Raw genomic sequence first — 27,525 nt, forward strand, 5'->3', positions numbered from 1 at the left:
TAGCAATGGAAACATTATACAAAAACACAAAACATTATGCACATACAGTAAAAAAAAAAATATATATAATAGAACAGAGATCAGGACATAGACATGTTTCACCACAGAAGTCAAAACATTGTCCATAGAAACACTTTGCTATTTGATTCAATGTGATATACCTATAAAAATAAGCAATATGGTGCATAGCCCAGTTATTGCACGTATTGTAATTACACCTGTGTATGTACTTATGTGTCTTCTGTTGCATTAAAAGTCAGTATAGCCTTTTAAGTTAAAATCAATGCATGTGGAACGGATGTGAAATGGCTAGCTAGTTAGCAGTGTTCGCGCTAAATAGCGTTTCAATCTGTGACGTCACTTGCTCTGAGACCTTGAAGTAGTTGTTCCCCTTGCTCTGCAAGGGTCGCGGCTTTTGTGGCGCGATAGGCAACGATGCCTCGTGGGTGCCTGTTGTTGATGTGTGCAGAGGGTCCCTGTGGTTCGCGCGAGGGGACGGGATAATATACTGTTACACATGGCTGATTGGACGTTTTTTGTCTCAGTGGAGAAGGCTTGGAAGCTGCTACATGTCTTCAGAGCAGAGGGGAGGTCATTCAATTTCTTAGCTGCATTGAATGAGAATGCCGATTGTGCAAAGGTGTGGACCGTCTGGAGATGCTACAGTCCCCCTGGTGGAGGTTCTTGGAACACTGCTATTTTGCTCGGAGCAGAGGTTTACAGACACTCGGGGGTGGAGGTGCTAGATTGTGAGTTATCTTGTAAACCAGGCAGATTTCTGAGAACAGAATGAAGTTGTCGAAACTAAACAGGTTGAACTTGGTATTATATTGCAGTGGTGGTAGTGCCGTGTTTTTGTTGTACAAGATTATCAATACTTTATAGAGTGATTTGAGAGGTTTCAGGGATGCTTCACATGCTTGAGACCAGTTAGTGATACATTAAGAAATGGGAGAAACCCATAGCATGTAAGAACATTCTGGAAGCCTCGGTGGAGAAAGAGTTTTTAATTGAGGGTGGGATCAAGGATTATGCCGAGGTGTTTGAATTCTGAGGCCGTTTTGATCTTTTGGCCATGTATGAGGATATGGGAGTAGACCTGCTGCTTTTTAATAGATGAAGAAATACATGGCTACTGTTTTTCACACATTTAGGGTGAGCCAGGATTTGTTGAGCCATTGTGAAACATTCTCAACTGCCACTTGCTCAGCTCTCTTTCCATGGATGTAGATAACCACCTGTCTGCAAACATCTGGTTCTCCACTCCATGGCACACGGAAGAAGGAAGGTCATAAAACATATATAGGCTGAACAACAGAGGCCCGAAGATTGAAAATTGAATCTCAACAAGGAAACAGTCAAGTGTTAGTCATATGTATAAAACCTTGTGTAACGTCGCCACTCCTTGCTGGGTCGTGTTTCCCCCCTGTTCAGCTGGAGGCGGGACTCGCCAAAATAGTTTCGTCATCATCTTAACCAGCTCATTTGGACTGGAATCCGGTCATGGAAACTTCTGACTTCATAGCTCGCTAGAAGAAGAATCAAGCTCTGGAGTAACTGGTAAGCAGAACATTTTTTTATGTAGCTAACTAAAAATCGTAGTTTTTATCCCATAAAGGGTGCTATCTAAAAGAGAAATTTGATTGAAGTTGTAATGTTACAAGTCTTGCTATGCGAACAGTATCCTCTTTTGGTAACTACTTTTTATTTATTTATTACCTTTATTTAACTAGGCAAGTCAGTTAAAAACCAATTCATATTTTGAATGACGGCCTAGGAACAGTGTGTTAACTGTCTTGTTCAGAGGGAGAACGACAGATTTTAACCTCGTCCGCTCGGGATTTCGATTTTGCAAAAGTTCGGTTATTAGTCCAACGCTTTAACCACTAGGCTACCTGCCGCCCGAGCGGAGCATAGCGCTTGCAACGCCAGGATAGTGGTTTCATTAAAATCCCAGGACAGTGGGTTAAAATCCCGGGACAGTGGGTTAAAATCCCGGGACAGTGGGTTACAATCCCGGGACAGTGGGTTAAAATCCTGGGACCAGTGGGTTAAAATCATAGGACAGTGATGTCGGTTCAGCTAAATCTAGTGTATGACAAAGTGGGAGAGGATAAAAAAAATGGGGGGGGGGGTTGAATCTTATTTACTACATTTCTACACGATTTAGAAACATGCTATTTGGAGAACAACAAAAACAAACAAATGACCCCAGTCATTAATTAGGCCTATAACCGCAAGATTAGGTTTAAAGGTCTGTGGAACGGCATATACAATAACCACTACTCGAACTCGTCATAAATTGACTCATTTACTTATGGAACGGCGCACACAGTGAAACATGACGTACATGCATTAAAAACACGCTATGAAGTCCCAACAAGGCCGACTTCAAATACCAACAGGTTATTTTTTTTCACCATAAAATTGCACCTGTAGGATTGCAAACATCAACCCATCGCCTTTGCAGACTAATGAGAGATGGTGGGCTACTATTCCTAATGTGATGAGTAGATTTCATTGCGTTATATTATTAGCTTAAATTATGACAATCACCATTAGCAAAACAAACCGTTTTGGGCCCGGTTTCACAAAGGCATTTTATGGCTAAATTCATAACTTCCGAACAAAGTTGACAATAAATAAAAAGTTGCCAATGTCTTTGCAATTGATACAAACAAGCGATGTATATAACATGATTCAAATGAAAACCGAGGTGACTGCATTAAATATAAATACAGTATGCTCAAGCTAGCCTACTGCCTTTCTAAACTGCCTATCATCTAAAGCTGTTGAAGACCATCGCCCAATAATTGCCAGCCGTAGTAGGAAAGATGCATCTTTAAAACACTCGTAGTTTAAGCCTAAATTCCATCACTATCGGGTAATGCAGGTGTCAGCACGTAATGATATATAGACATAATTAGACGTTTCTTCTCAGTTCGTTGCACGGAAAAATGTCGCCTTTTATAAACGCATTAAATGTAAGTCGCTCTGGATAAGAGCGTCTGCTAAATGACTTAAATGTAAAATGTAAATGTAAATGCAATTCTACTACACTATATTATGACCGGAGAGGATAAGCAACATGTTTTTTTCTTCCTATGACATAAATTATAGCCTACTTTGCTGACACTGACAAACAGATCAGTAAAAATGACCTTGTTGCAACCATTTGAATTGGTTGAATTTTGAGATCTTGTGATAGGCCTCGGCAGACCTATTAACTGCCTTTCACTGCGCGCTGCAACCAACCTGGACTTGTGTAGACAACGTAGTACATGTAAATACATAACACTCCAATTAGTGTGATATGTTACGTTTCGTATGGTATGTATTCATTTGTGGATGTCCATCATCCATTGAGTATGATATCTTACGAATTACAATTCATTTATTCAGGATTTATACTGAACAAAATATAAATGCAACATGTAAAGTGTTGGTCCCATGTTTCATGAGCTGAAATAAAATATCCCAGAGATGTTCCATATGCACAAAAAGCTTATCTCACATTTTATGCACAAATTTGTTTAGATCCCAGTTAGTGAGCATTTCTCCATTGCCAAGATAATCCACCAGCCTGAAAGACGTGACATATCAAGAAACTGATTAAACAGCATGATCATTAATCAGGCACAATCAACAGCCTGATCAACTCAATGCAAAGGGAATGTGTCCCGCTGCATGTGGCAAATGGTGGTCACACCAGTTACTGACTGGTTTTCTGATCCACACCTCTACCTTTTTTAAATAATCTTGTCATGAAGGTAGTTTACCTGCACTGTATCTGCGAGCAATTGGCGAGTGCGCACGTGCCAAGAACAAAAACCAGTAGAATTGAAAATGTGATGGAAACCCATTGAACTTGTACATTAAAAAATAACACAAGATACAAGCTTACCTTATAAAACAGTACACCAAAAGCACAGACAAACTTTATACACAGGGTATATACATTTAAACAAAATACAAAAGGCTTCACAGGCATTTAGGGTTCGCTTTGCATTACCGTTTTTAGCATTTGCAAATAAAATTCAAGTTAAAAGAATATATATTTTATTTTGCCCACTTGCATTTATGTATATAATATTTACCAGACATAATGAAGAGATTCCTTATATACACACTTTGTTTTGATCTACACTGAACAAAAATAAAAGCAAAATGCAAAATTCTCTCTTTTTTTTGTAATTTATCAGACATGCTTACACTTGTATAAATATTTTTTACTGGTCCTTCATAGGAATCGACCCCAAAACCCTGGTTTTGCAAGCGCCATGCACTACCAACTGAGCCACATGGGACCGTACTGAATAACATTTCATATAAATCAATAAAAATAAGTAACTAGGCCTTAATCTATGGATTTCACATGACTGGGAATACAGACATGCATCTGTTGGTCACAGATACCTTTTTATTGATAGGAGCAATATTCTTTTTTTTATTTGTCAAATGAAAGCCAAGCATCAATTTTGTAAACGTGTTTCTATGCAATTTCTCACACAATTATTTTTACCGACGAAAAAAAAAACACCAAACAAATTGTCTATCAATATTTATACACTTGTACTCTCGTTTCCTGTTTCCATGAACCAGATGTGATTTTTTTCATGCATCAGGTAAATCACCTGCATGAAATGGTTGGATGGAAACCTTGTTCGTGACAACCTAAACATTTGTCTTGACAGTTGGTAACAGGGATGTTTGCATGACTGGCACAGGCAAGTAAAAAGCAACATCAGGAAATATATGTTTCTTCAGTCCACAACCTCTTGAGTTGGATTCCTTGGTTACTGGAATTAAATATGTAATTAAAAAGCTCTGGGATAGTCATTGTTCTTCCCTACTTGTCCTGGTTAGTGTACAGTATGTGACGCACCCCAATCCTTTGAGAAACTGTAGAACAGGTTTAATTACCTAGGCCTACTTTCTGTGTACAGATGTAGTCTTCAGCTCTGTTAGTCACTCTTGTTTAATTGATCATTGAATACATCAGTCATTTCAGGGGAAATCCTTTGTAAAACTTTAGCCTACTTTCAGAGCACATGACCTGCAGATTGTAAGCCTTTCACTCTTTGTTTCTGTGTTTCTCTCTCCTACTCTTTCTTTCTTTACCCCCCCCCCCCCCTATTTTCCTCCCCATCTGTGCAGATGGGAGATAGCATGGTGGATCAGAACAGTCCTATGCGGGTGTTGGTGACTGGGGGGACTGGTCTGGTGGGTAGGGCCATAGAACATGTTGTCAAAGAAGAGGGAGGAGCGCGGGAGGGAGAGGAGTGGATCTTCCTCTCCTCTAAGGATGCAAATCTCATGTGAGAGCTACACGCGCACACACATACGCACTCACACATAGACAGACACACATGGTATGCATACACGCACATGTATATACACAAACAACACACACACACACCAGACCCTCTCCTGCCTCAGTGCTAACTGTGGGTGCCTTTGTAGCCCAGCCTCTGAGTCTTTGAAAAGTCAAGCTGACATGTGTGTGGGTTTGTGTATGCTCACTCAGGGACATGGGTGAGACGCAGGCAGTGTTTTTGAAGCACCAGCCCACCCACGTCATCCACCTGGCAGCCATGGTGGGAGGGCTCTTCAAGAACATGAGGGCCAACCTAGACTTCTGGGTAAGAGGAGGGGATTCAGGGGTTGTAATGACAGAGGCTGCATCTCCAGAAGTGTGCACTTGCTCAATTTCTCACCTTATTTTGAAAATGGTGGAAACTGCCATGAAAAGGACTCAATGTTTATTTACCGATTTTAAGCTTCATCCCAATTGGTACTCTATACTCTATGGGCCCTGGTCAAAGGTAGTACATTACTAACTAGTTCACAGGGTGCTAATTGGGAACCTGGTTCAACTGGTTCCATGTGTGTGATTGTGTTCATGTTTATTTACCAACGTATTCATCCATGTGTGTTCTCCAGAGGAACAACATCTACATCAATGACAACGTCCTGCAGGCAGCCCACGAGGTGGATGCTGTCAGGGTGGTCTCCTGTCTCTCCACCTGCATTTTCCCTGATAAGACCACCTATCCCATCAATGAGACCATGGTAACGTGTGTGTGTGTGTGTGTGTGTGTGTGTGTGTGTGTGTGTGTGTGTGGTAGACATGATGGTAGTTGACTATCTCTTATTATCTTGCAGATCCACAACGGCCCTCCTCACGAGTCTAACTTTGGCTACTCCTATGCTAAGAGAATGATCGATGTCCACAATAGGTGTGTTGGTATTTTATTGAACCTTCATTTAACCAGGATCTGATTTGATTTGATTTGTGTATATTCAATAATGGTGTGTGTGTGTGTGTTCAATGTTTGGATTATGTTGAGGTGTGTGTTTGTCTTGCAGGGCATATCACCAGCAGCGTGGGCGATGCTACACAGCAGTGATACCGACCAATGTGTTTGGCCCCCATGATAACTTCAACATCGAGGATGGACATGTACTTCCTGGCCTCATACACAAAGCCTACATTGCTCAGAGTAAGATGACTACACAACACATACTGTTAACTATCACTCTCTAGTTATTTATTCTTCAGCCAACTGTTTTAATCTATACAGTATACCTCCCTACAAGGATCGTTATAGCCACATTCCTTCACACGTGTGTGTGTGTGTGTGTGTTAGAAGAGGGTAGTCCATTGGTGGTGTGGGGCTCAGGAACTCCCAGAAGGCAGTTCATCTACTCATTGGATCTGGCTCGTCTCTTCCTCTGGGTGCTGAGAGAGTACCCTGAGGTGGACCCCATCATACTGTCTGGTGAGCATACACACACTCTGACTTTCTCTCTCGTACTCACACATACTCTCGATCTCACACACACATTTAACAACAGTATTTTCAGGCTTCAGCGTTCATTCTCCCTCTCTGTATTTTAGTTGGTGAGGAGGAGGAGGTGTCCATTAAGGAGGCAGCAGAGGGCGTTGTCGAGGCACTGGGGTTCAAAGGTCAAGTGACTGTATCCTTTCACCTCGGTGCATGTCCAGATCTACAGCTCAAACACAGTCCCTCTTTCTCTTTCATACTCACTTGCTCTCACACACTGTCAGTCATTCAGTGTTTGATTCCTTAACCCCTGACCTTCAGTATGACAGAACAAAAGCAGACGGTCAGTTCAAGAAGACAGCCAGCAACGCCAAGCTGCTGCGGTACCGCCCCAACTTCACCTTTACCCCCTTCAAACAAGGTACCTACCTCCAACACCAGCATTTTGAAAAGCCCCAAAAGTAGATTGTTTTGGTTAAATGCACAAATAAATCTGCACAATATCATATATGTATTCTGCCATCTTTATGCATGTTCACCACTGACATATCAAATAAAGATGTCTGCTGTTTGGTTTCTGACGCTGAGTCTCCTATCCCCCCCCCCACCCCCACCCCCCACCCCCACCCCCCCACACACACACACACACAGCCTTGAAGGAGACATGTGATTGGTTCATGGCCAATTACGACACCGCCCGCAAGTGAAGATTCCTCAAATCAGATTGGCTGTTAGGAAACCAGTCCTAGGAAGGAAGGAGCAGGAAGAGGGGACTGTGATGGAGGGGTCAGGAGGAGTGGAACTGAAGGTTCTAGAACTGACAAAGAACTTAGGACTTAGAGTGTACATGAAGAACATTATCTGCCATTAAATGAAGTCCTGTTAGACTGATGTAATGTGGTCCTGATCATGTTGCTGAGATTCCATGAAGAATGTGTAGAGTGTAGGCTGGGCAAATCGCTCTGTTTTAACACTCAAACAGCATCCTGTTTTAAATATCAGTTGTACTCAAACTATTTGAGAAGGTGGCAAAGGTCTGGATTGCTATTGTAATTTATCGGCGTAGTAATAAATCCTCAACCCATTCGACCCCAAACTGTTGACACCCCTTTTGTTGGCAGAGAAAAATTAGATGTTTTAAAGCTAATTTCCTGCAATTCTACACATTTTCCATGTCTTATTTGTTGATATACCAGGAGTTGAATCCTGACTGTATTGACCCCATTCTGAGTCTAGATCCAGCCTACGGTCCAACTGTTGAGTATGGCTGCCCTATATAGTACACTACTTTTGACCAGAGATCTATGGCACTATGTAGGACAGGGATGGGCAACTCCAGTCCTTGAGGGCCTGATTGGTGAAACACTTTTCCCCCATCCCTAGCCAACACAGCTGATTAAACTAATTACATTCTCAACTGAAGATCATGATTAGTTGATTATTGGAGTCAGGTGTGTTAGCTGGGGCTGGGGCAAAACTGTGACACCAATCAGGCCCTGAGGGACTGGAATTACCCACCCCTGATGTAAGATGTGTCCCAAATAGTACCCTATTTCCTATCTTGTCTGGAGTGACCAGCAGGACTCCTATCTCCTCTATAACCATGTCTATACCATATGACTAGAGTGGGTATAATGGACTTAAACAAGTTCTTTGTCCATAGGATTTCCTCTATGTCCACCCAATATGGCAACAAAATAGAATTTTCCACAAATCGTTGTGCTGCCATTTTGAGTGGGTTGTTCACTACTCAATTTGCCAGCTGTATCATATAGAATACCAGGTGGTTTTGGATATGTTCTTTTATATCTTTCTTTACTAAATACAACTGTGCAATATGTACATGAGTGGTGGGCTGAGAGAATAAATCAATGTTTATTTGAACTGCCGAGTCTGGGTGTCATTTTAGCACTACTTTGAGTCTTGTTTTAGTGCAGAACAGTGTTTTGTGGCTCTGGGATGAAGTTTTCCCTAGGTTCGGAACCTGTATCAGCTTACCCTAACCACTAGTGGGTAAAATCTACCAGATCTGCGTCAAGGGGTAACTTCATTCAGTCAGACCTGCCAACATGCACGCATTTTGCGTACCAGCTACGCAATTCTCTGTCCATGTACGCAGGTACGAAATCCGAGTTCAAAGTACGCAGAAATTAATAGGGCCTGACTTTTTTTTTTTTTTTTAACATTTTCATAAAAACATTTATCCACTGAGAATCTAACATCCCGATTCTCAAGCTGCAACACACAGGTGTACGGCGTTTGTGTCAACGGACAAGATGATAAATTATTTGCCGTAGCTACCCCGTGTCTGCGCCTTCTGTTTGCTGTGATGCTGAGTTGGTCGACTGTCAGCAGTACGTAAACACATGGACAAACCCCCTTTCGAATCCGTTTGTGGCATTTGCCAGTGAAATAATTTAACTGCAAATACGAAAAAAAACTGGTCGCATTTTTGATATACATTTAATTCTGCATCCCAGTAGTTGTATTTTCCACGTAACATTACGAGGATCATGCGATCTGATATAAATACAGTTAGTCTGTTTCACGTCACAAAAAGCATTACACAAGTATAACAAAACAAAAAATATTAACATATTTGCATTAAATGGAGTCGGGAGTTTAGAAGACTGCGCGATAAAGAATTTATAAGTGTCCGGTATTAGCTATAGAGGCAATACATCTGAAATTCCTTCACTAAATGAGATTTGATCGATTTCGAAAATCTGAAATGTATGCGCTGCAAAGAAATTCAATAGGCACCTCTACATAGGCTGAAACTTCCAGCGAACAGCGTTCAGATTCCTTTTGTGGTGGTCTACTTAAGCTTTGTGAAACCCGTTTGTGGTCTGTGTCGATGCCATCATTTGTTTTTGTGTTTTTAAAATGATTTTGCTTTTCGTGTTGATTAGGAAACCGTGTCTAAAAAAGGCAATCAGATTTACAAACAGCGTGCGCACGAGGGAGGGATGTTTAACATGTTATCAAAACACCAGGGAAAGCCCACGCGAAACAAATGAATGGTGGAAAACTAATGGAACAATTTCCGTTTGACCTCTAGGTATGACTCTTACTGTGGTACACTATTTACATCTATACAACCTTGATCAACCAGACAGGTGTTCCATGTACCTTACCCTCCCATACGGTGTAGAATGCAGACCTGCCAACCCAGTCCAATTTGTTAGAGTACCACAGTGAGTCTTAATACAGAGGTAAAACAGGGAAATGGTTCTGTTTTCCACCATTTTTCCCATAGAGGATTTTAAACACTTAAGGGTTTTGTTTCACATAGATTTATGCCAGGCTAAACCTATGTAGGACAAAAAATGAAACGCTAATGTGGCCACCAAAGGTCTACAAATGCCATGATAATCCGGATGAGACTGCTGAATCGAGGCAAAGGGAAGAATCTCTGGATTAACTAAATGTGGTAATGAATAAATAGGCTAGATGTCTTGAAAATGGACTATTCTGTGAACTGTCATGTGCAAGTTTAAATTAAAAATACCTGTTAGCAAAGGTTAACTAGAGATGACGTGAAGGAGCTTGCAGTGATTTGTAGTTTTGCATGACATCTACTTTGATGGTAATTAGCATTTGCCTAAATGAAGAATATATTGATAAAAAAGTCCTTGTCAGAGATTTACATGTTATCAAAACACCAGGGAAAGCCCCCACGAAACAAATGACACTTCCACCACAGGGCTCTATTAGCAGTTAGCTAAAGTTGGTGCAAAGAATCATTTCCCAGTGCTCCGACAGACATGTTTTTTTTTGTACATTGTCCCGGTCCACAAAGTTAAAAACAAAATATAAAACACTAGGAAGCAAACAGAACCAAAATGGGGAGGGACCTACCAAAACATTTCACTGAAGACTTTTTGCAATGAAAACCAGTTTAATGGACAAATTCAGGTAGGTCCCTGAATTTCATTTGCTTCCGTTTGGTTTCTAGTGAATACCCCATGAATTGTCAATTTGCAAAACCAACATTCGTTGCAAAACAGTTTGCTACTATGTGCACAAATGAAAAACATCCCAGGTTATAGAGACGCATCATATTTACAATATACACTTCTGATAAATATGTATTATCTAACAATGCATTGAGAGCCCACGCTATATTGTGACTAACACACACCTTAAGGTAGTCTGGTGGATCCAGCCTGAACGCTACATTCACTATTTCGCTTGAAAAAAAGAGAAAAGGTGAACACAGGGATCAGATTGGTCCACTAGGCTAAACGGTGTTCTCATAGGAAATAATTTAGGTGACAGGCCAGTCTACCTGGCCCAGCAAACTCTTGATAGATAAATAGCAACATCTCATATTTCGCCTGGAATTAGCTCTATTTGTGCCAGTCACTCACTCCATGTCATGCCAAATGTTTGACATATGACACTCATGGTGTAGAATGTTCACAGGCTACCACGCATTCCTTTGCTGGTGTAGAACACCGAACAATGAATTCTAGGGCTGGTTTCCCAGACAGTTCAGGGCTAGGCTTAATCTCAAAGGCATACTCAAAGAATCTTCATTGAAAGTGCCTTTTAGTCCAGGATTAATCTGTGTCCAGGAAATGACCCCCCTATGCTCCTGATCATGTAATTGTCCTCTTTTCTTTATTTCCATGTCGACATAAAATGTACTCATTTGACAGTTTCCATTGTCATTCTACTTCACTATTGGAGCTAGTAACAAGCATTTCACTGCACCTGCATATCGGTGTGCACGACCAATTAATTTTGAATTATGCCCTTCACACACACACACACAAATGTTTACAAACTTTGCATTACTGATATTTTATTATTCATTTAAAAAAATCAAAACAATAGATATGCCCTTCATACAAAAACACTTGCCTTTGACAGGCAGCTTAAAAAACAAACATTTAAGATCAGAAAAACACAAATAATATTCCCAACCCCAAACGTTAGTCAAGTCGGAGTAATTTATGAGTGCAATTTAGTGCTTTATGGGCAAATCTTAACTTCCATTTACGTGAAATTTCACTTAGTCTCTCAGTGACATCAATACATGACTCAAGGAAAATTAATCTTAAGAGAAAGTTATAATTCGCCTCCTTTGTCCTCTACATAACTTGGATGCAAATGACAAATGTACACACCCTAAAACAATAAAAAGGTCAGTATCATGTACACACATGGTCCATAAATCATGATAAAAGCAAACAATCCTGCCGGCATAAACCCTTGTAGAATTCACTAACAGCCTTGTCACAACTTCCACATTTATAGCCAGGGAGTATCCTACTACAGGATGTCACAGGCACACGCTTTCATCCAGACATACACAAACTTCATACACATGACAACTGGTCATTGCTTTAGACACAGAGATACCATGGTTCCTCTTACTGTCAGGGTAACAGCCTGACTAAACAAATGTTAAAAGAATAGCCCAAGTACTTCCTGGTCATTCTGGGAGGGTGTTCAGTTGGGTACACTAGCAAAACGTTTTGCAACATAAATGTTCTTATTGGTACGACTTTTCATTTCAAAATGTTTTCTCCTACTGAACTTGTCCCTGGTGGATGGAGAAAGGGTGGGGTAGCAGGGTGTGCATTCAAATGGCAGGCTATTCCCTACATAATGCACTACTTTTGAGACGAGCCCTATGACCCTTGGTCAAAAGTAGTGCACTATATTGGGAATCGGGTACCATTTGGAACACAGAGTGTTATTCAGAGGCAGTTGTAGGAGGTATAGCCACCCTCATGGACGTGGCAGTACTCCTGTCCCAGCACCGCCCTCTTCTTACATTGCTGTCCCATCCTGGTAGTGCCATTACACAGTTGACGACCAGACACAGAGCTGCCATGGGACAAGAGGAGAGAGAGAGGGGGAAGGGAGGAAAATAAAGCTACACTTTTGAGGGGGATCAGTTTGAGCAAGGAAAGGCGCAGAACTCATCTTGTTCACATAATGAATAGTCATTTCAGATACAAGGTGATTTGTAGATCAGCTATTCTGCACAGCCCAACTGCAATCTAGTCTGAAAACACAGCCTGTCCTCTTGTCCTGGTCACAATGGTGAGAACTATGGAGTTGACTGGCCTCCAGAACTAGTCCAACTTGTATCAAATACCTCTGATCAAACCCATCTACTAGCTATACAAGGCTCGCGCCACAGTACTAAACGTTTCTTCCTCTGTAAACATTGTATGAGGTGTGGCATAAAGTCATTCTGTATATCATTGGTTGTACTAAAATAAATCAGGCAGCGTAATGCTCACAAGTAACCCCTGGTCCCGCTAATCACATAGGTGTGGCATAATGAGATCTGATTACAATCTTTAGTTGTAGCAAGGTAAGCCAGGCAGTATAATTGATATAAAAAGGTCAACTTCTCACACCTATAGAAACTATGAGCACACGCACACACAGTGCATCATTGTTGGTTTTACTAAGTCACACTGTATAAAGGTCAAACATTGCATACAGAATTGATGCTTAAACCTGCTAAACGTATCGGGTTGGTTAGAACGCTAACCTGTTGCTGGCCAGAGATTGGTTGGAGCTGGCGCTCCGTGATTTGCTCACTGCATCCATCATTCCTCCCAGATTCTTTTGGGGCAGACCTAGGACAGCCTGCCAATCAGAACACAAAATGTCAAGAATAGCCTACGAATCTAAAAACAGTATGTCAGTGATGACAGAACCAATAATAATCTGTATGTGTAGCAGTGGAGGCTCCTCAAAGGACCATCCTCAGTGAATTTCATAAAAATAAAAATTAAGTTACGACTATACTAAATATAATATCACATCACCAAATAATTGATTAAAACACTATTTTGAAAAGGTCTACAGTAGCCTCAACAGCCCTCTAGGGTAACACCATGGTATAGCCGGAGGACAGCTAGCTTCGGTCCTCCTCTGGGTACATTGACTTCAATACAAAACCGAGGAGGCTCATGGTTCTCACCCATGAGAACACAGTAATTATGACAACTTCCGTAGGACATCCTCCAACCTATCAGAGTTCATGCACCATGAACTGACATGTTGCCCACCCAATCAAAGGATCCAAAAATGTATCTAGTACTGAAAGCATAAGCAGCAGCTAGCTAGCACTGCAGAGCATACAAATGTAATGAGTAGTTGACAAAGAGAGAAAGACAGAACAGTTTAACAAATTAATTTCTACCAAAATGAAGCAGCAAGTGTCTTTTACTTACTTAGCTAGTAAATGCAGATCGCTAGTTCATCCTACTGAAACACCCTGCTCAAACAGAAGGATGTTATGTTAGCTAGCTGGCTATGACTTTCCAACACTGGAACTCTTCCAAGTCAAGGTAAGCTTTTGATTTGACTAATTTATTGCCACCGGGGCCCATCGGTGTAACTGCGTACTGACTGTACACTAACGTTAATGCATGAATGTAGCGGGTTTACTAATGCGCTAGTTCTATTAGCCATGCAGAGTATGTTGTTACCTCAAATGTATCTCGACCTGTGTGCACCTACATTGTATATGGTCATGATGAGTATAGGGAAAATGTGAGTATCATGTACGAGCCTAAACCAATCACTGTTACATTGAACTGGGTGAAAGAAGGTCAACCAATATGCTGTTTTAGAAATAAGGCCATGCTCATGAAAAAAAAAAAGCAGGGGGAAAACAACCTCATCTTAAATGGCACTGATGTGTAGCTAACCCTAACCACACGTGGATATACCCTCATTTCCTAACCATTAGGGTTAGCAGTGTGGGTAAGGTTAGGTTTAATAACCAGATTTTATGACTGTGCCTCTTATGGGGAAAGTCACCTAAAAGTAATCAATGAGTAATACAAAAGTTAGTGATTAGATCTTTGGCCAAGTAACGAGTAACCTAATTACATTTAGTAAGTAATCTACATAAACCTACTGGTTTATAACTAACTAGGTCCATCAGAGTATGACACTAATACCCTCCATCTCCCTTAAGGACATTAATCTGCTATATTCATGCTTACCGCAGAGAGACTAGTCCGACACTTGAACCTGGGAGTAGAGTGGTTCAGTGAGCCCACAGGCACAAACCTGGCCTCAGCCATGTAGTGGGCATGGGAGGGAGACATTGCTGCTATGCAGGGGTCACCTGGAAATGATTAGAAAAATATATAACAGCCAAGAGAAGTGTTTTCCATTCATTTTGAGAGGAATTCTGAAGAGCATGGTCCATTTGTAGTGTTACACACCAGTCATGAAGCTGTCCTGATCCAGTAGGTCTATTGGCTCCATGAGACCATCCAGCTCGTCTCTGAGAGTATGGAGAAGAGAGAGCAGTATCAGCTACATTATATCAAACTTGGTCAGTTCACATAAATAGCAGTAACCACCCATTACCGGCGAGGGCCACTTTGAAAATAAGTACTTTCATGAGTTTTCCTCTGGTAAATGCACATCTTGTGATATAGGGTTTATTAGCAAATCTGAAGTCAAATGTAATTCAATTCTGGAGCTACCCTACTGTCACTCACCTCTGGGGGGTGGAGGAGGATGGGCCGCAGGAGTGGAGGTAGTGGTGGCTTTCTGGTTCCAGGGTCTTCTGACTGGGGATCTTCTTTCCTCTCATCTGAGAACACGCCCACAACACCTGCGTCGCCAACCAGTAGCCTGAGGAGAGGGTAATGACATCACAATAGTCCACATCACCAATAAGACGGCTAATAATTACTATCCTAGTCAGTCATGAGTGGCAGGGTGAGAAGAAAAAACACCCTTGTGGTTTCCAGTGAAAGGGGCAGCAACACACACACAACCCTTCCCATACCGAGTGACAGTGTGAGCAGCAGCATGCTGAGACTGGGCAGGTCCAGGGCAGGCTGTTGGTTGACCTCAGCCACAGCATTGAGCGGGACCGTGAAGAGCAGCATGGCTCGGGAGAAGGACGGACAGCGCAGGAACGTGAGTACCACCGCACACAGCAGGAAGTACCCAGCATGCACCACACACGTCCACACCGCAGCCAGACTTAGACCTGCTAGACAGAAACACAGAGGGAAATCTACTGAAAAATGTGTGTAACTGACGAAGGAACTAAGATTAAAATGTTCATTCTCACTGCAAAAGATGATCTGTTGACCTTTGCAATAAAAATGCATCTGGTGGTCGAGAGAGAGATATATATACACACACTGCTCAAAAAAATAAAAGGGAACACTAAAACAACACATCCTAGATCTGAATGAAATATTATTAAACACTTTCTCTTTACATAGTTGAATGTGCTGACAACAAAAAAATTATCAATGGAAATCAAATTTATCAACCCATGGAGGTCTGGATTTGGAGTCACACTCAAAATTAAAGTGGACAATCACACTACAGGCTGATCCAACTTTGATGTAATGTCCTTAAAACAAGTCAAAATGAGGCTCAGTAGTGTGTGTGGCCTCCACGTGCCTTTATGACTTCCCTACAACGTCTGGGCATGCTCCTGATGAGGTGGCGGATGGTCTCCTGAGGGATCTCCTCCCAGACCTGGACTGAAGCATCCGCCAACTCCTGGACAGTCTGTGGTGCAACGTGGCGTTGGTGGATGGAGCGAGACATAACGTCCCAGATGTGCTCAATTGGATTCAGGTCTGGGGAACGGGCGGACCAGTCCATAGCATCAATGCCTTCCTCTTGCAGGAACTGCTGACACACTCCAGCCACACGAGGTCTAGCATTGTCTTGCATTAAGAGTCTTTTCAAATTGCACAACAGCATGTGAAATTTATTGTCAATCAGTGTTGCTTCTTAAGTGGACAGTTTGATTTCACAGAAGTGTGATTGACTTAGAGTTACATTGTGTTGTTTAAGTGTTCCCTTTAATTTTTTTGAGCAGTAATATATATACACACACTACCTGCCCAGCCCAGGTAACCCTGGATAATATGAAGCCTCTCTTCTAGACAACGCTGCATGTTGTCAAGGTAACGCAGCATGGTTCCTAGGGTTCCATTCATGCGTTCCAGTTTTCCCATGAGATCCATGTAGTACTGAGCTGTCAGTTTCTGATACTGCAGGAACCCAGACATACTGTGGTCTGAGATCACGTTCCCATGGAGACAAGGAGAAAAACAAATGATCAGATCTATACAATTAAAGACACCAGAATTTCATTACATCATTGATAAACTGTCAAATTAGCTAAAACAATTAAATGATCAAATAGTGCATCATGACATTTAAACCTGCATAAATAACTTGAACAGCATGTTTTGGTATTTTGAAAGCAGACCCTGAAACCAAAAGTACAATTTGACAGCTCCTGTTTGTTAGTGTTGCCACTCGCCAGAAACATTATTTATGCGACTACAGAAAATGCTAATTTAGGTTAAGTGCAGGAAATATTGAGTCACATTCTCCATCTTGACCTCAAAGATTTTACCTGTAGCCTAATCTGACTTACTGTCAATCTAATATGTTCAAAACAACAATAAACTGAAGTTTTAGGCTATTTATTAAATTGGTTTGCCAGCTCCACAAGTGGCACACATTTATTTGCCATTACTCCAGTGATATTCATTTCAACATAATTATTGTATATGCCATTGTCGGCTGCCATTTGATACATTGATAGACTACTCGATGGCCAGAGGCAAATGTATAATAGCCTAATGTCCGTTTCATTGAGGATTTTTCCCCATAAAAGGAACCACGTGAGTGAGTTCCATAACTTCCATGTTAAAATTTCCACTCAGGCAGCCCCCGAGACCCAAAACCTGAGCATGCATAAAGCTCTTCACTTGATAATGTTTTCTTTAAGCAGTCAACATTAGAATGCAGTTAAAAGTATTTAACTAATTAATACATTTGTCCTAGACATCAAGACCTAGATAATGTATCTTGCGATGCATCTCAAGCTGTCAAACACATTTAATAAAATCAATAAGTAGCATTTGCAACCAAATACAGATCATTCATTGCATTTGTCCAGAATCAGTAGATTTATCCCGAATTACAAGTTAGTGTGAAGAACATACACATTGCTTTGCATGGTGTGTGCATGCGCATCTTACCCATTTTGCTATAGATGTCCTTTGCGCGCCCACTGACCTCAGCAAGGTCATCCAGAAGGGCCTTATGACCCTCCTGAACCTCTGACCTTTGATCCTTTAGCTGCTCACTAACATTCTCTAGAAGGGAGGTAGGGGACATGAAGTGAACATGATCTCACAAACATTTTTGTAATGAGTCGGGGAGCGCAGAGCAAAAACAGACCAAACAGTGTTGACAAAGAGAGCAACGTCACATAAGAGCATGTGAGAGAGAAAGTGCTAGGAGTGAACAAGAGTATTATCATCACAGAGAACAATGAGACAGATATTTCACTGAATATATAAATGAAGCAACCGCTTGGCTTTTCTAATCACTACCAAATATGGTAGTGAGTGCTTCCCAGCAGCGGGAGAAGATGGAACAAGATGGATTTTGGCCGACATTCTGCACTTTCTCATAGATTAAACATTCTCAGTTCTGTTCGCAAAACTACAATCTGTTATGAACAGAGTGGACTAGTTTTGTAGGCAAAAGTTCTTTTAAAATCACCTCGTTTAGGTGGGCAAAGACAAATTTAGTTATTGCACACGCACTTCAGAGTAGGCATTCCCTAACGGAAATATGCAGATGCATGCTAGAATGTGCCAATAGGATCTCGCTAGCTCGTGCTTGGCTCTGCTCACCTCCTTGCTTGTTCTGCCCACTATGACTCATTTGTTTCCACAGGAAACGACAGTCTGTCTATCTTGTTTAGTTATCAAAAATATTTGGTATTATCATGGATTAAGGCTGTGAAATAGAGAACAAACAGTGTGTGTTTGTGCATGCATCTCCTCTTACCCATCCTGTGTGTGATTCCCTGGATGAGCTGGGCCACCAGTTCCTGTCCGGAGGCAATGAGGGCCTTCTCCTGGCCCAGACGCTCCAGGTTAGATGAGAGTGACGTCTCCAGCTGCTCCTGGCCCTCCCACAGTGCCCCCTGCTGGGCCACCAGGGCACTGTGACCCTTCAGCAGCCTCTCCAGGGAGGCTGAAGTCAGATCCTTCAGCTCCAGCTGACCCTCCTGTTGTGGAACACAGCAGAGACATTCAAGTCCACATATGACAGAAAACAGAAAGAAAAACAGACCTCTCCCTTTGAAATAGAAGGGGGAAAAGAGTGAGAAGGGGGGCAGAACAAGGGAGAGATTTACACAAAGACAACTGACCTTCAGGTCCTTCATGGCGTCCAGTTGGCTGGTTGCTGTAGAGATTAGCGCATTGACTGTGAGCTCGGCCCGGCGGCGGAAGTGCTGCTGACGGGTGGCGTAACACACGGAGCGTGCCCGGTTGCTCACGATGTGGTAAGCATTCCACGTGTCCGAGTCCATGTCCACTGTGCACTGCTTTAGGGACTGGCAGGAGAAGAGGGTGAACATACTGTAGAGAGACTATGAAATCAGCTTCAGTGCTGTGCATGCAAACTGGGTCGAGCTCAGACACAAAATTAAACAGAACCAAGTGAAGCAGTAGGCACTACCTGAAGTTCTCCAATAATACTGTTTTTCCATTACAAATCATTTAAAAACTATTTGCTGCAGTACGCCCTAATACAAAATGCAGATGCAGACTGGGAAGAGGACAGAGCCTTCCAATATGAAAATATGGCACTCACTAACAATTCTGCCTTCATCCCACCAAGTCCTCTAGCGTCTGATTAGGACAGAACTGTATTAACATTCAAACAACTTGACTCCCAAAACAATTGATTAAAAAAAACAAGTTCCTAGATATCGCTTAGCTGGAACAAATACATCTCGGAGCGTACCATGTCCTCAGTGCAGGGGTACGTCCGACGCCCCTCCACCTCTGCCTGGCAGTTGAACAGGACAACGCCCAGTTTGGCCAGCTGCTCCTCTGATAGGCTAGCGCAGGTAGACTTCAGCTGGGCAACCACCTGGAGGGAGAGGGACACTTTTTTCTACTGGCTGAAGATCAATAAGAAGTCAGTTTGATTTTAAAAAATGCATTAAACTGATGAGTGGATCTGCCCTGCAACTTCTGAAGTGCTGTGATGCCCATGAACATTCCTATAAAGCCATTATGCATCAGTGTCACTGCCTGGTGAAATAAAGTTGTTAGGTAGACATATAACCCAAACTTTCTTTGGGAAAGAATGACAATAGGATGCATCATCATGCATGATTGCTCAGCCAAGGGTACATAGACCATATTCATAATGGTTGAAACACAGATTGTTATCTAAGCGAGAAGACCTGACTAATGTTGTGTAGAGAATAACTGTCCAACACATTACCCGGTAATGACAGCTGTCCAACGGGCTGAGCTCCATATTTTTTGCCTCTGCTAGGAACTTTTCATCGGCTACCGTTATCTCGAACGGTTGGGCATCTCCCTCAGGTAGTCCAGGGACCAGTGAAGGGGCGAGGACTGGAGCCCCTGGCTGCATCTGCTTCAACCAGTCAAATAAACCGCTCACTGGACCACACCGGGAGGCCAACACGCAGACCAGCAGCAGTATAAGGCCCATCACCGGCCGAGCCATCGGAGTGCTGGAGAAAGTAGGCTACACAGGGAGGATATGTACACATGAAGTTCGAATGTGTAAATTCAAACTTGTAGTGTCAGTGACAGACAAGTTGAGCAATGGTGGTTGGGTAAAACACGCTTGGTTGATTGACTTGGCCTGACAGCTGAAGACGTGCATTAACTCTCCATTAAAATGCCTAAGCTTTAGCTCAGCGAGAAACTAGCGTAGACAACCGGGGATCAAAGCCCACTGCTTTTTATTATGAGGGGCATATGTCAGTCAATTCATTATGGACCGACTTCGACTTAAACAAATGTCAGATGCAACGCCCTCTCTGAACCTGCGCTGCACAGGTGACAGGCGGTGTGGCCGGACATGAAGACTAAAATATTATTTGGAATCATTGCATTGAACTAAACAGGCGATACTACCCTGTGCATGTTTTATTTTCCATTTTAAAAAGTCCGAATCTAGTTCATGAAAATAAACTATTTGCTTAAAAACCACCATTGAAGCAAAGAAAAAATCGTAATGACAGACTACCAAATTCAAAAGTCAAGCTAAATTACCTCAAAATGTATTTGTACTTATGTTGTTTCGTCGGATTTCCGCTGGAACAATCCTTCGTTGATTTTGATAAGCCAACCGCAGCTGATTTGAATAAGAACCCCTTCATTTCTTACATCGACATTCATCTGTTTTAAATGGTACATGAAACAGCCAATCGGATCAGCGTCTTTCTGGATCTCGCGAGATACACAACCAGGAACAGGTTGACTTCTTGAATGATGATTGGCCAATTGTCCCTTTGAGTTTTGGCAGATTCGTAGATCTTTCCATCATATGTGTCCTTTATGGTACATATGACTGAAGTTGAGATGATATACAGATCAGATAATATGCAGCAACTTGCTCAGACAGGAGGACTGTGAGTCAGTTGAGCTCAAAGCCTTTACAAAATCCCTGGATTTGATTGAAGGTAACCATAACTAGGCAACTTTATAATGCATATATATATATATATCAAATAAAGTGACGTCAATTTGAATCATAGGCTAGCTACATAGTTAGTTAAAATGTTGAGCTGTAGTAGCTAGCAGCTTGATGTGGTTGTGGTTCTAGTTGTAAAAGCACACGTGTGTGAGCCCGACGATTTGTGTTCGTCCTGTCAGTCCAACACCTCGTTAGCAATTTAATTCAAAGGTGCTTTATTGGCATGGGAAACGTGTTTATGTTGCCAACGCGAGTGAAATAAACAAACAAAGGCGAGAAGACACAAATCCGCAACAACAACAACAAACTATTATAGTTTCTAACAGTAATTATAAACTGGGTGGTTCGAGCCCCGAATTTGTGTATTGCCGAAGAACAGCCCTGAGCCATGGTATATTTATTGGCCATATACCACACACCTTCGTGCCTTATTGCTTAAATATTGCACTCGTAAATGTTTTAGACATTTCAAGAGTTGTATTCTAATGTACATGTTTTTACAACGTGGAAATAGTTGTAGTACGAATAGTAGAGGAAGATAAATATTGGTTTGTGCTTCTCTGGTTGCCCTTTTTCGTGGCCACAAATCTTGCTGCTGTGATTTCACACTGCGGTATTTCGCCTAACAGATATGGGATTTTATCAATGCTTGAGTTCTTTTCACATTCTTTGTGGGTCTGTGTGATCTGTGGGAAATATGTATCTCTAATGTGGCCATACATTTGTCAGGAGATTAGCTCTTACACCAAGAGGTCTGAATGAGGGATGTCTTAAAATATATACATTTAACATTTTATCTTTTTCTTATTATACCAATATCGTAACATATTGACCAATAGGTATTTATCAAATCAGTTTTCTTAACGTGTTATTTAAACGTTTAATAAAATAATGGTTTATGGCCTATATGAGGGCTTTTATTGTGAAGGCTGAAACCGGAAGTTAATTTGTTATTGTTGTGGCAGTAAAGTGTTTCCAGTAGTTACCACAGCCACAAAGTCAACAGCCTATATCTTTAATATTATTATTTTTAATAAAAATGTGGTCTTAATTTAAGGTTAGGGTTAGGCATAAGGTTAGCAGTGTGTTTGAGATTAGGGTTAGGTTTAAAATCAGATTTTAAGAAGATACATTTTCGAAATAGGACATTTATGACTTTGTGGCGTTGGTAACTAGTGACGACCCCAGCAAAGCATAGGTGGAATGTGTATAATCCGATCGAGATCCATTCGGACTGATCAATATTATAATTTGATCACTACATATCACAGCCTAAAAAACTATTGAGTAAAAAAATGTCTGCCATGAAAAAATACTTCTGGGACTTGGAGGAGACTAAATATATGTTACAAGTTTTAAGGGAACTGGACATAGCGAAGCACTTGGACGATCAAAGGTTTGAAACCTGAAGTTGTTCAAGGTAGCAGAGAAGAGAATGAAACAGGCCGGGTATCACAGATCAATTGACCAGATAAGGCACCGATGGAAAGTTATCAAGACATCGTATTATAGCTGGAATAACAACCAGCAAACAGTGAAACTTACTCGTTTCTCACAATATGTTTCCCACAATATGCAACCACTATGCAATCAATCATGGATGAATCTGAAACATGGAGCCGCTCGCATGGCACCAACAGCGGCCCTGTTCGTATTCGGATTAGGCCTAAGCCTACAGTGCATGACGAAGAGACAGAAGATTCTGAAGAAGAAGCAACTGCTGCTCAGTTGTTGCATGATCATTATACTGTGGATGTCATTGTAGGCAATGGACTAATTTGATTTCTTACCATTGCCCAGATGTCAAGCCCATGATTACGTTGTCTGTGCCCTGGCACTCTATCCCCTATACAGTGCACTACTTTTGACCCGAACCCTAAGGGAAAGGGGGATACCTAGTCAGCTGCACAACTGAATGCATTTAACTGAAATGTGTCTTCCGCATTTAACCCAACCCCTCTGAATCAGAGAGGTGCGGGGACTGCCTTAATCGACATCATCAGCACCCGGGGAGCATTTGTTGTGGGGGTTAACTGCCTTGCTCAAGGACAGAATGGCAGATTTTTCCACTTTGCCGGCTCAGGCATTCAAACAAGCAACATTACTGTCCCAACACTTTAACCGCTAGGCTACCTGCCGCCCCACTATGAGCCCATATCGAAAGTAGTACACTTTATAGTGTGCCATTTGAGACGCAAGCGATCATGTCATTATAATCATTGATGCCCCTGTTATGGTTCATTGGTATGACTAGGGATTTATCTTTGCCCCCCATGCAGATCAAGAAGACCCAGAGACACCTCCTGAGATGGACTATAACTTGAGAATCGGCTTCATCGGGGCAGGCAACATGGCCTACGGGATAGCCAAGGGGGTCCTGCAGTCTGGTAGGTCAACAGGGAGAATATAGTGTGTGTGTCTTCATCAGGGTATATTAGAATTGAAGTCGGTCAATTCAGGAAGTGATTTGAATATAAAATTCCAATCTGTAAAAACTTCTTACATAAATAGCTTCTCCTTTTCAGTTAATTGAGAAGTCATTGAAAGTAGATGCCCTTTTTTCAAATATTGATTTGGAATTTCAGTTTACTTCCTGAATTGACTGCCTTCAGTTAGAATTGACCCCAACCCTGGTGTGTGTGTGATGCTTTACTTGCCCCCAAAAACTTGCAGGATGTTTAATTGCAGGAGATGTCCCTTCCAGCAATGTTAAAGTGAGCGCACCCTCCGCAAGGAACTTTGGGCGCTTTCAGGTACATAGTCCTCCTATTTTTTCCACACACACTTCTTTTCTCTCCACCCCCATCAGCTGATGTCAATCACTGTATTTGCATTGATTAAGCTATTGCTCTACGTGTGTGTGTGTGTGTGTGTGTGTGTGTGTGTGTGTGTGTGTGTGTGTGTGTGTGTGTGTGTGTGTGTGGTATGCACAGTGCGCTGCACAGTGCGCAGAGTTACCATTCACCTCTGTTTTCATTTTATTTCAGGAGTTGGGGGTGGCTGTCACCCATTCCAATGCAGAGCTGGTCAGTAGCTGTGACTTGGTGTTCGTGGCGGTCAAACCACACCTCATCACAACCATTCTCAGTGAGATCACAGACCACGTCACCCGGAAACACATCATCGTCTCCGTGGCAGCAGGTGTAACGTTGGCAACGCTTCAGGGGGTGAGTCCAGATGAGAGGGTTTTTAAACTATTGCTTAGTAACCTGAGTAACTTGAGTTGCTTTATTGGTTGATCAGATATCTGATAGACATTCCTGGCGATTTTCTTTGCAGACAAGAAGAAGACAAGAACATTTTTAGCAAAATACCATAATTGGCTAATTTTGTGTTTTGGTCTCTGTCACATGCCCTCTTTCTTCTCTTCTTCTTCCTCATCCATCCATCCATCCGAACACCGCTGTCCCCCTCGCCCTCCTTCTCTCATCTCCCTCCCCCCTCTCGCCCTCCTTCTCTCATCTCCCTCCCCCTCTCCTCCAGCTCCTGCCAATTGACACAGTGGTTTTGAGACTGATGCCCAACCTTCCCTGTCTGGTCCAGCAAGGGGCACTATTGTTCTCGCGGGGGACGTGGGCGCGGCAAGAGGACGGGGATCTGCTCCGCTCGCTGCTTCAAAACTGTGGCCTGGTGGAGGAGGGGCCCGAGGCCTGGATAGACATCCACACTGGGCTCAGTGGCAGCGGGGTGGCCTTTGTAAGTGGGAGGAGGAGGGATGGCCTAACCAAGGATATTCAACTCTTACCCTACGAGTTCCAGAGCCTGCTGGTTTTCTGTTCTACCTGATAATTAATTGCACACACTTGGTGTCCTAGGTCTAAGTCAGTCCCTGACTGGAGGGCAAAAAAATGCAGTGGTCCTGGCTTCAAGGTCCAGAGTTGAGTTTGAAGGGCCTAATCTATTGAATTTTCCCTCATTGTAAGTCGCTATGGATAAGAGTGTCTACTGAAATGTAAATGTAAAATGAATCAAGGAGGAAAGAGAAGGATGGAGGGAAGGTAGGGATTTTTAAGATGTATTTTATTTCACCTTTATTTAACCAGGTAGGCTAGTTTTACAACTGCGACCTGGCCAAGATAAAGCAAAGTAGTTTGACACATACAACAACACAGAGTTACACATGGAATAAACAAACATACAGTAGAAAAGGTCTATATACAGTGTGTGCAAATGAGGTAAGATAAGGGAGGTAAGGCAATAAATAGGCCATGGTGGCGAAGTAATTACAATATATCAATTAAACACTGGAGTGATAGATGTGCAGAAGATGAATGTGCAAGTAGAGATACTGGGGTGCAAAGAAACAAGAAAAATAAATAAAAACAGTATGGGGATGAGGTAGTTGGATGGACTATTTACAGATGGGCTATGTACAGGTGCAGTGATCTGTGAGCTGCTCTGACAGCTGGTGCTTAAAGTTAGTGAGGGAGATATGAGTCTCCAGCTTCAGTGATTTTTGCAGTTCATTCCAGTCATTGGCAGCAGAGAACTGGAAGCAAAGGCGCCCAAAGGAGGAATTGGCTTTGGGGGGGACCAGTGAGATATACCTGCTGGAGCGCGTGCTATGGGTGGGTGCTACTATGGTGACAAGTGAACCAAGATAAGACGTGGCTTTACCTAGGAAAGACTTGTAGATGACCTGGACCCAATGGGTTTGGCGACAATATGAAGCAAGGGCCAGCCAACGAGAGCGTATAGGTCGCAGTGGTGGGTAGTATATTGGGCTTTGGTGACAAAACGGATAGCACTGTGATAGACTGCATCCAATTTGTTGAGTAGAGTATTGGAGGCTATTTTGTAAATGACATTGCCGAAGTCGAGGATCGGTAGGATGGTCAGTTTTACGAGGGTATGTTTGGCAGCCTGAGTGAAGGATGCTTTGTTGCGAAATAGGAAGCCAATTCTAGATTTAATTTTGGATTGGAGATGCTTAATGTGAGTCTGGAAGGAGAATTTACAGTCTAGCCAGACACCTAGGTATTTGTAGTTGTCCACATATTCTAAGTCAGATCCGTCCAGAGTAGTGATGCTGGACGGGCGGGCAGGTGCAGGCAGCGATCGGTTGAAGAGCATGCATTTAGTTTTACTTGTGTTTAAGAGCAGTTGCAGGCCACGGAAGGAGAGTTGTATGGCATTGAAGCACGTCTGGCGGTTAGTAAACACAGTGTCCAAAGAAGGGCCAGAAGTATACAGAATGGTGTCGTCTGAATAGAGGTGGATCAGAGAATCACCAGCAGCGAGAGCGACGTCATTGATGTATACAGAGAAGAGTTGGCCCGAGAATTGAACCCTGTGGCACCCCCATAGAGACTGCCAGAGGTCCAGACAACAGGCCCTCCGATTTGACACACAACTCTATCAGATAAGTAGTTGGATAGAGGGATGGAGGTGAAGATAGGAGAGATGGAGGGAGGGAGAGGGATGGGGTGGAGAAGACAAAACGGAAAGGGGTAACGTTCTGGTTATAACAGAGAGTCCTTGGCCCTGCAGGTGTATCTGTTTGCAGAGGCGCTGGCTGAGGGAGCGGTGAAGATGGGCATGCCCAGTGCTCTGGCCCATAGCATCGCTGCTCAGACTGTATTGGTGAGTTTTTGGTTTCATAAAGCAGCCCTCATTTGTATTATATTAGCACAGGTACTTCTGTATCTCTGTTCAATGTAATTTTCTTCCCTGTTCTAGGGGGCAGGCCAGTTGTTGAGGGACTCAGGGAAGCATCCAGCCCAACTGCGTTCAGAGGTGTGTACCCCAGGAGGCACCACTATCTTCGGGCTTCATGCCATGGAGCAGGGGGGTGTGAGGGCCGCCACCATGACCGCTGTGGAGACTGCAACTGAGAGGGCCAGGGAGCTGGGCAGGAAGTCAGCGCCTACGGCCACAGAAAATAGGAAGTGAAGTCGTTTTGGCCCACAGTAACTGATTCAGGAAATGTATATATTTTGGTTGCGCTCTGCCCAATGCCCACAGAAACCACTTCAGTCTTTAATTTTGTTACTGTTGGAGCCTAATCTAACTACAAATCTGACTGGAAGAGTTGTTCAAGGACACATAGTGATTGTGAAGAATACAGCAAGATGCTTCAAATCAGCGCTAATCCAGTTATCTTCATAATTTATCAATGTTCATTTGAATTATTAAAGTGAATTTATTGGTATTTTCAGTTTTTGTTATTAAAAGAATGTTTACCTGTCTGGTCCAAACTGATGGCTATGAA

The 27,525-nt window shown here is 42.5% G+C and overlaps 3 protein-coding genes across 8 annotated transcripts; 2 read left to right on the plus strand and 1 right to left on the minus strand.

Moving 5' to 3' along the window:
• Positions 1–1,389: 1,389 nt before the first annotated feature.
• Positions 1,390–8,672, plus strand: LOC135513107 (GDP-L-fucose synthase-like). 3 transcript variants are annotated; one of them, XM_064935821.1, is made up of 11 exons: positions 1,406–1,560; positions 4,626–4,727; positions 5,158–5,318; positions 5,528–5,642; positions 5,944–6,072; positions 6,166–6,239; positions 6,370–6,503; positions 6,651–6,782; positions 6,902–6,981; positions 7,110–7,209; positions 7,440–8,672. In XM_064935821.1, the coding sequence occupies exons 3-11, from the start codon at positions 5,158–5,160 to the stop codon at positions 7,493–7,495; spliced, it is 981 nt and encodes a 326-aa protein (XP_064791893.1). In that variant the 5' UTR covers positions 1,406–1,560; positions 4,626–4,727; the 3' UTR covers positions 7,496–8,672. The 3 variants fall into 3 exon arrangements, with proteins under 3 accessions (XP_064791895.1, XP_064791893.1, XP_064791892.1); XM_064935823.1 differs by lacking the exon at positions 4,626–4,727 and having other exon boundaries at positions 1,390–1,560; positions 6,654–6,782; XM_064935820.1 differs by lacking the exon at positions 4,626–4,727 and having other exon boundaries at positions 1,412–1,560.
• Positions 8,673–11,581: 2,909 nt separating this feature from the next.
• bmb (brambleberry) lies at positions 11,582–21,026 on the minus strand. Of its 3 annotated transcripts, none has more exons than XM_064935807.1 (13): positions 20,891–21,026; positions 20,088–20,357; positions 19,599–19,727; positions 19,000–19,185; positions 18,633–18,855; positions 17,813–17,929; positions 16,657–16,836; positions 15,577–15,783; positions 15,284–15,419; positions 15,002–15,063; positions 14,777–14,901; positions 13,309–13,406; positions 11,582–12,629 (listed from the first exon to the last, which is right to left on the minus strand). In XM_064935807.1, exons 2-13 carry the CDS (start codon positions 20,334–20,336, stop codon positions 12,500–12,502), a joined length of 1,842 nt encoding a protein of 613 aa, XP_064791879.1. In that variant the 5' UTR covers positions 20,337–20,357; positions 20,891–21,026; the 3' UTR covers positions 11,582–12,499. The 3 variants fall into 3 exon arrangements, with proteins under 3 accessions (XP_064791879.1, XP_064791878.1, XP_064791880.1); XM_064935806.1 differs by having other exon boundaries at positions 15,577–15,786; XM_064935808.1 differs by lacking the exon at positions 11,582–12,629 and adding an exon at positions 13,997–14,040 and having other exon boundaries at positions 13,323–13,406; positions 15,577–15,786.
• A 194-nt stretch (positions 21,027–21,220) lies between these two features.
• On the plus strand, positions 21,221–27,511 carry pycr3 (pyrroline-5-carboxylate reductase 3). Of its 2 annotated transcripts, none has more exons than XM_064935824.1 (7): positions 21,221–21,300; positions 23,594–23,701; positions 23,988–24,067; positions 24,302–24,481; positions 24,798–25,010; positions 26,805–26,897; positions 26,994–27,511. In XM_064935824.1, exons 2-7 carry the CDS (start codon positions 23,623–23,625, stop codon positions 27,204–27,206), a joined length of 858 nt encoding a protein of 285 aa, XP_064791896.1. In that variant the 5' UTR covers positions 21,221–21,300; positions 23,594–23,622; the 3' UTR covers positions 27,207–27,511. The 2 variants fall into 2 exon arrangements, with proteins under 2 accessions (XP_064791896.1, XP_064791897.1); XM_064935825.1 differs by having other exon boundaries at positions 24,003–24,067.
• Positions 27,512–27,525: the final 14 nt, after the last annotated feature.

This window comes from Oncorhynchus masou, chromosome 24 (genome assembly GCF_036934945.1).
Source record: "Oncorhynchus masou masou isolate Uvic2021 chromosome 24, UVic_Omas_1.1, whole genome shotgun sequence".
In the NCBI taxonomy this organism is placed as follows: domain Eukaryota; kingdom Metazoa; phylum Chordata; class Actinopteri; order Salmoniformes; family Salmonidae; genus Oncorhynchus; species Oncorhynchus masou.

Bases quoted from the DNA above. Each gene is read 5' to 3' on its own strand.
- bmb (XM_064935806.1), bottom strand. From the start codon at position 20,336: ATGGCTCGGCCGGTGATGGGCCTTATACTGCTGCTGGTCTGCGTGTTG. The intron at 19,186-19,598 runs GTACGCTCCGAG...TTCTCCTGCCAG, and splicing joins ACCCCTGCACTGAGGACATG to TCCCTAAAGCAGTGCACAGT. The intron at 16,837-17,812 runs GTAAGATGCGCA...ACGTGATCTCAG, and splicing joins GGACATCTATAGCAAAATGG to ACCACAGTATGTCTGGGTTC.
- LOC135513107 (XM_064935821.1), top strand. From the start codon at position 5,158: ATGGGAGATAGCATGGTGGATCAGAACAGTCCTATGCGGGTGTTGGTG. The intron at 5,319-5,527 runs GTGAGAGCTACA...ATGCTCACTCAG, and splicing joins TCTAAGGATGCAAATCTCAT to GGACATGGGTGAGACGCAGG. The intron at 6,240-6,369 runs GTGTGTTGGTAT...TTTGTCTTGCAG, and splicing joins ATGATCGATGTCCACAATAG to GGCATATCACCAGCAGCGTG.
- pycr3 (XM_064935824.1), top strand. From the start codon at position 23,623: ATGGACTATAACTTGAGAATCGGCTTCATCGGGGCAGGCAACATGGCC. The intron at 23,702-23,987 runs GTAGGTCAACAG...AAAAACTTGCAG, and splicing joins CAAGGGGGTCCTGCAGTCTG to GATGTTTAATTGCAGGAGAT. The intron at 25,011-26,804 runs GTAAGTGGGAGG...TTGGCCCTGCAG, and splicing joins GTGGCAGCGGGGTGGCCTTT to GTGTATCTGTTTGCAGAGGC.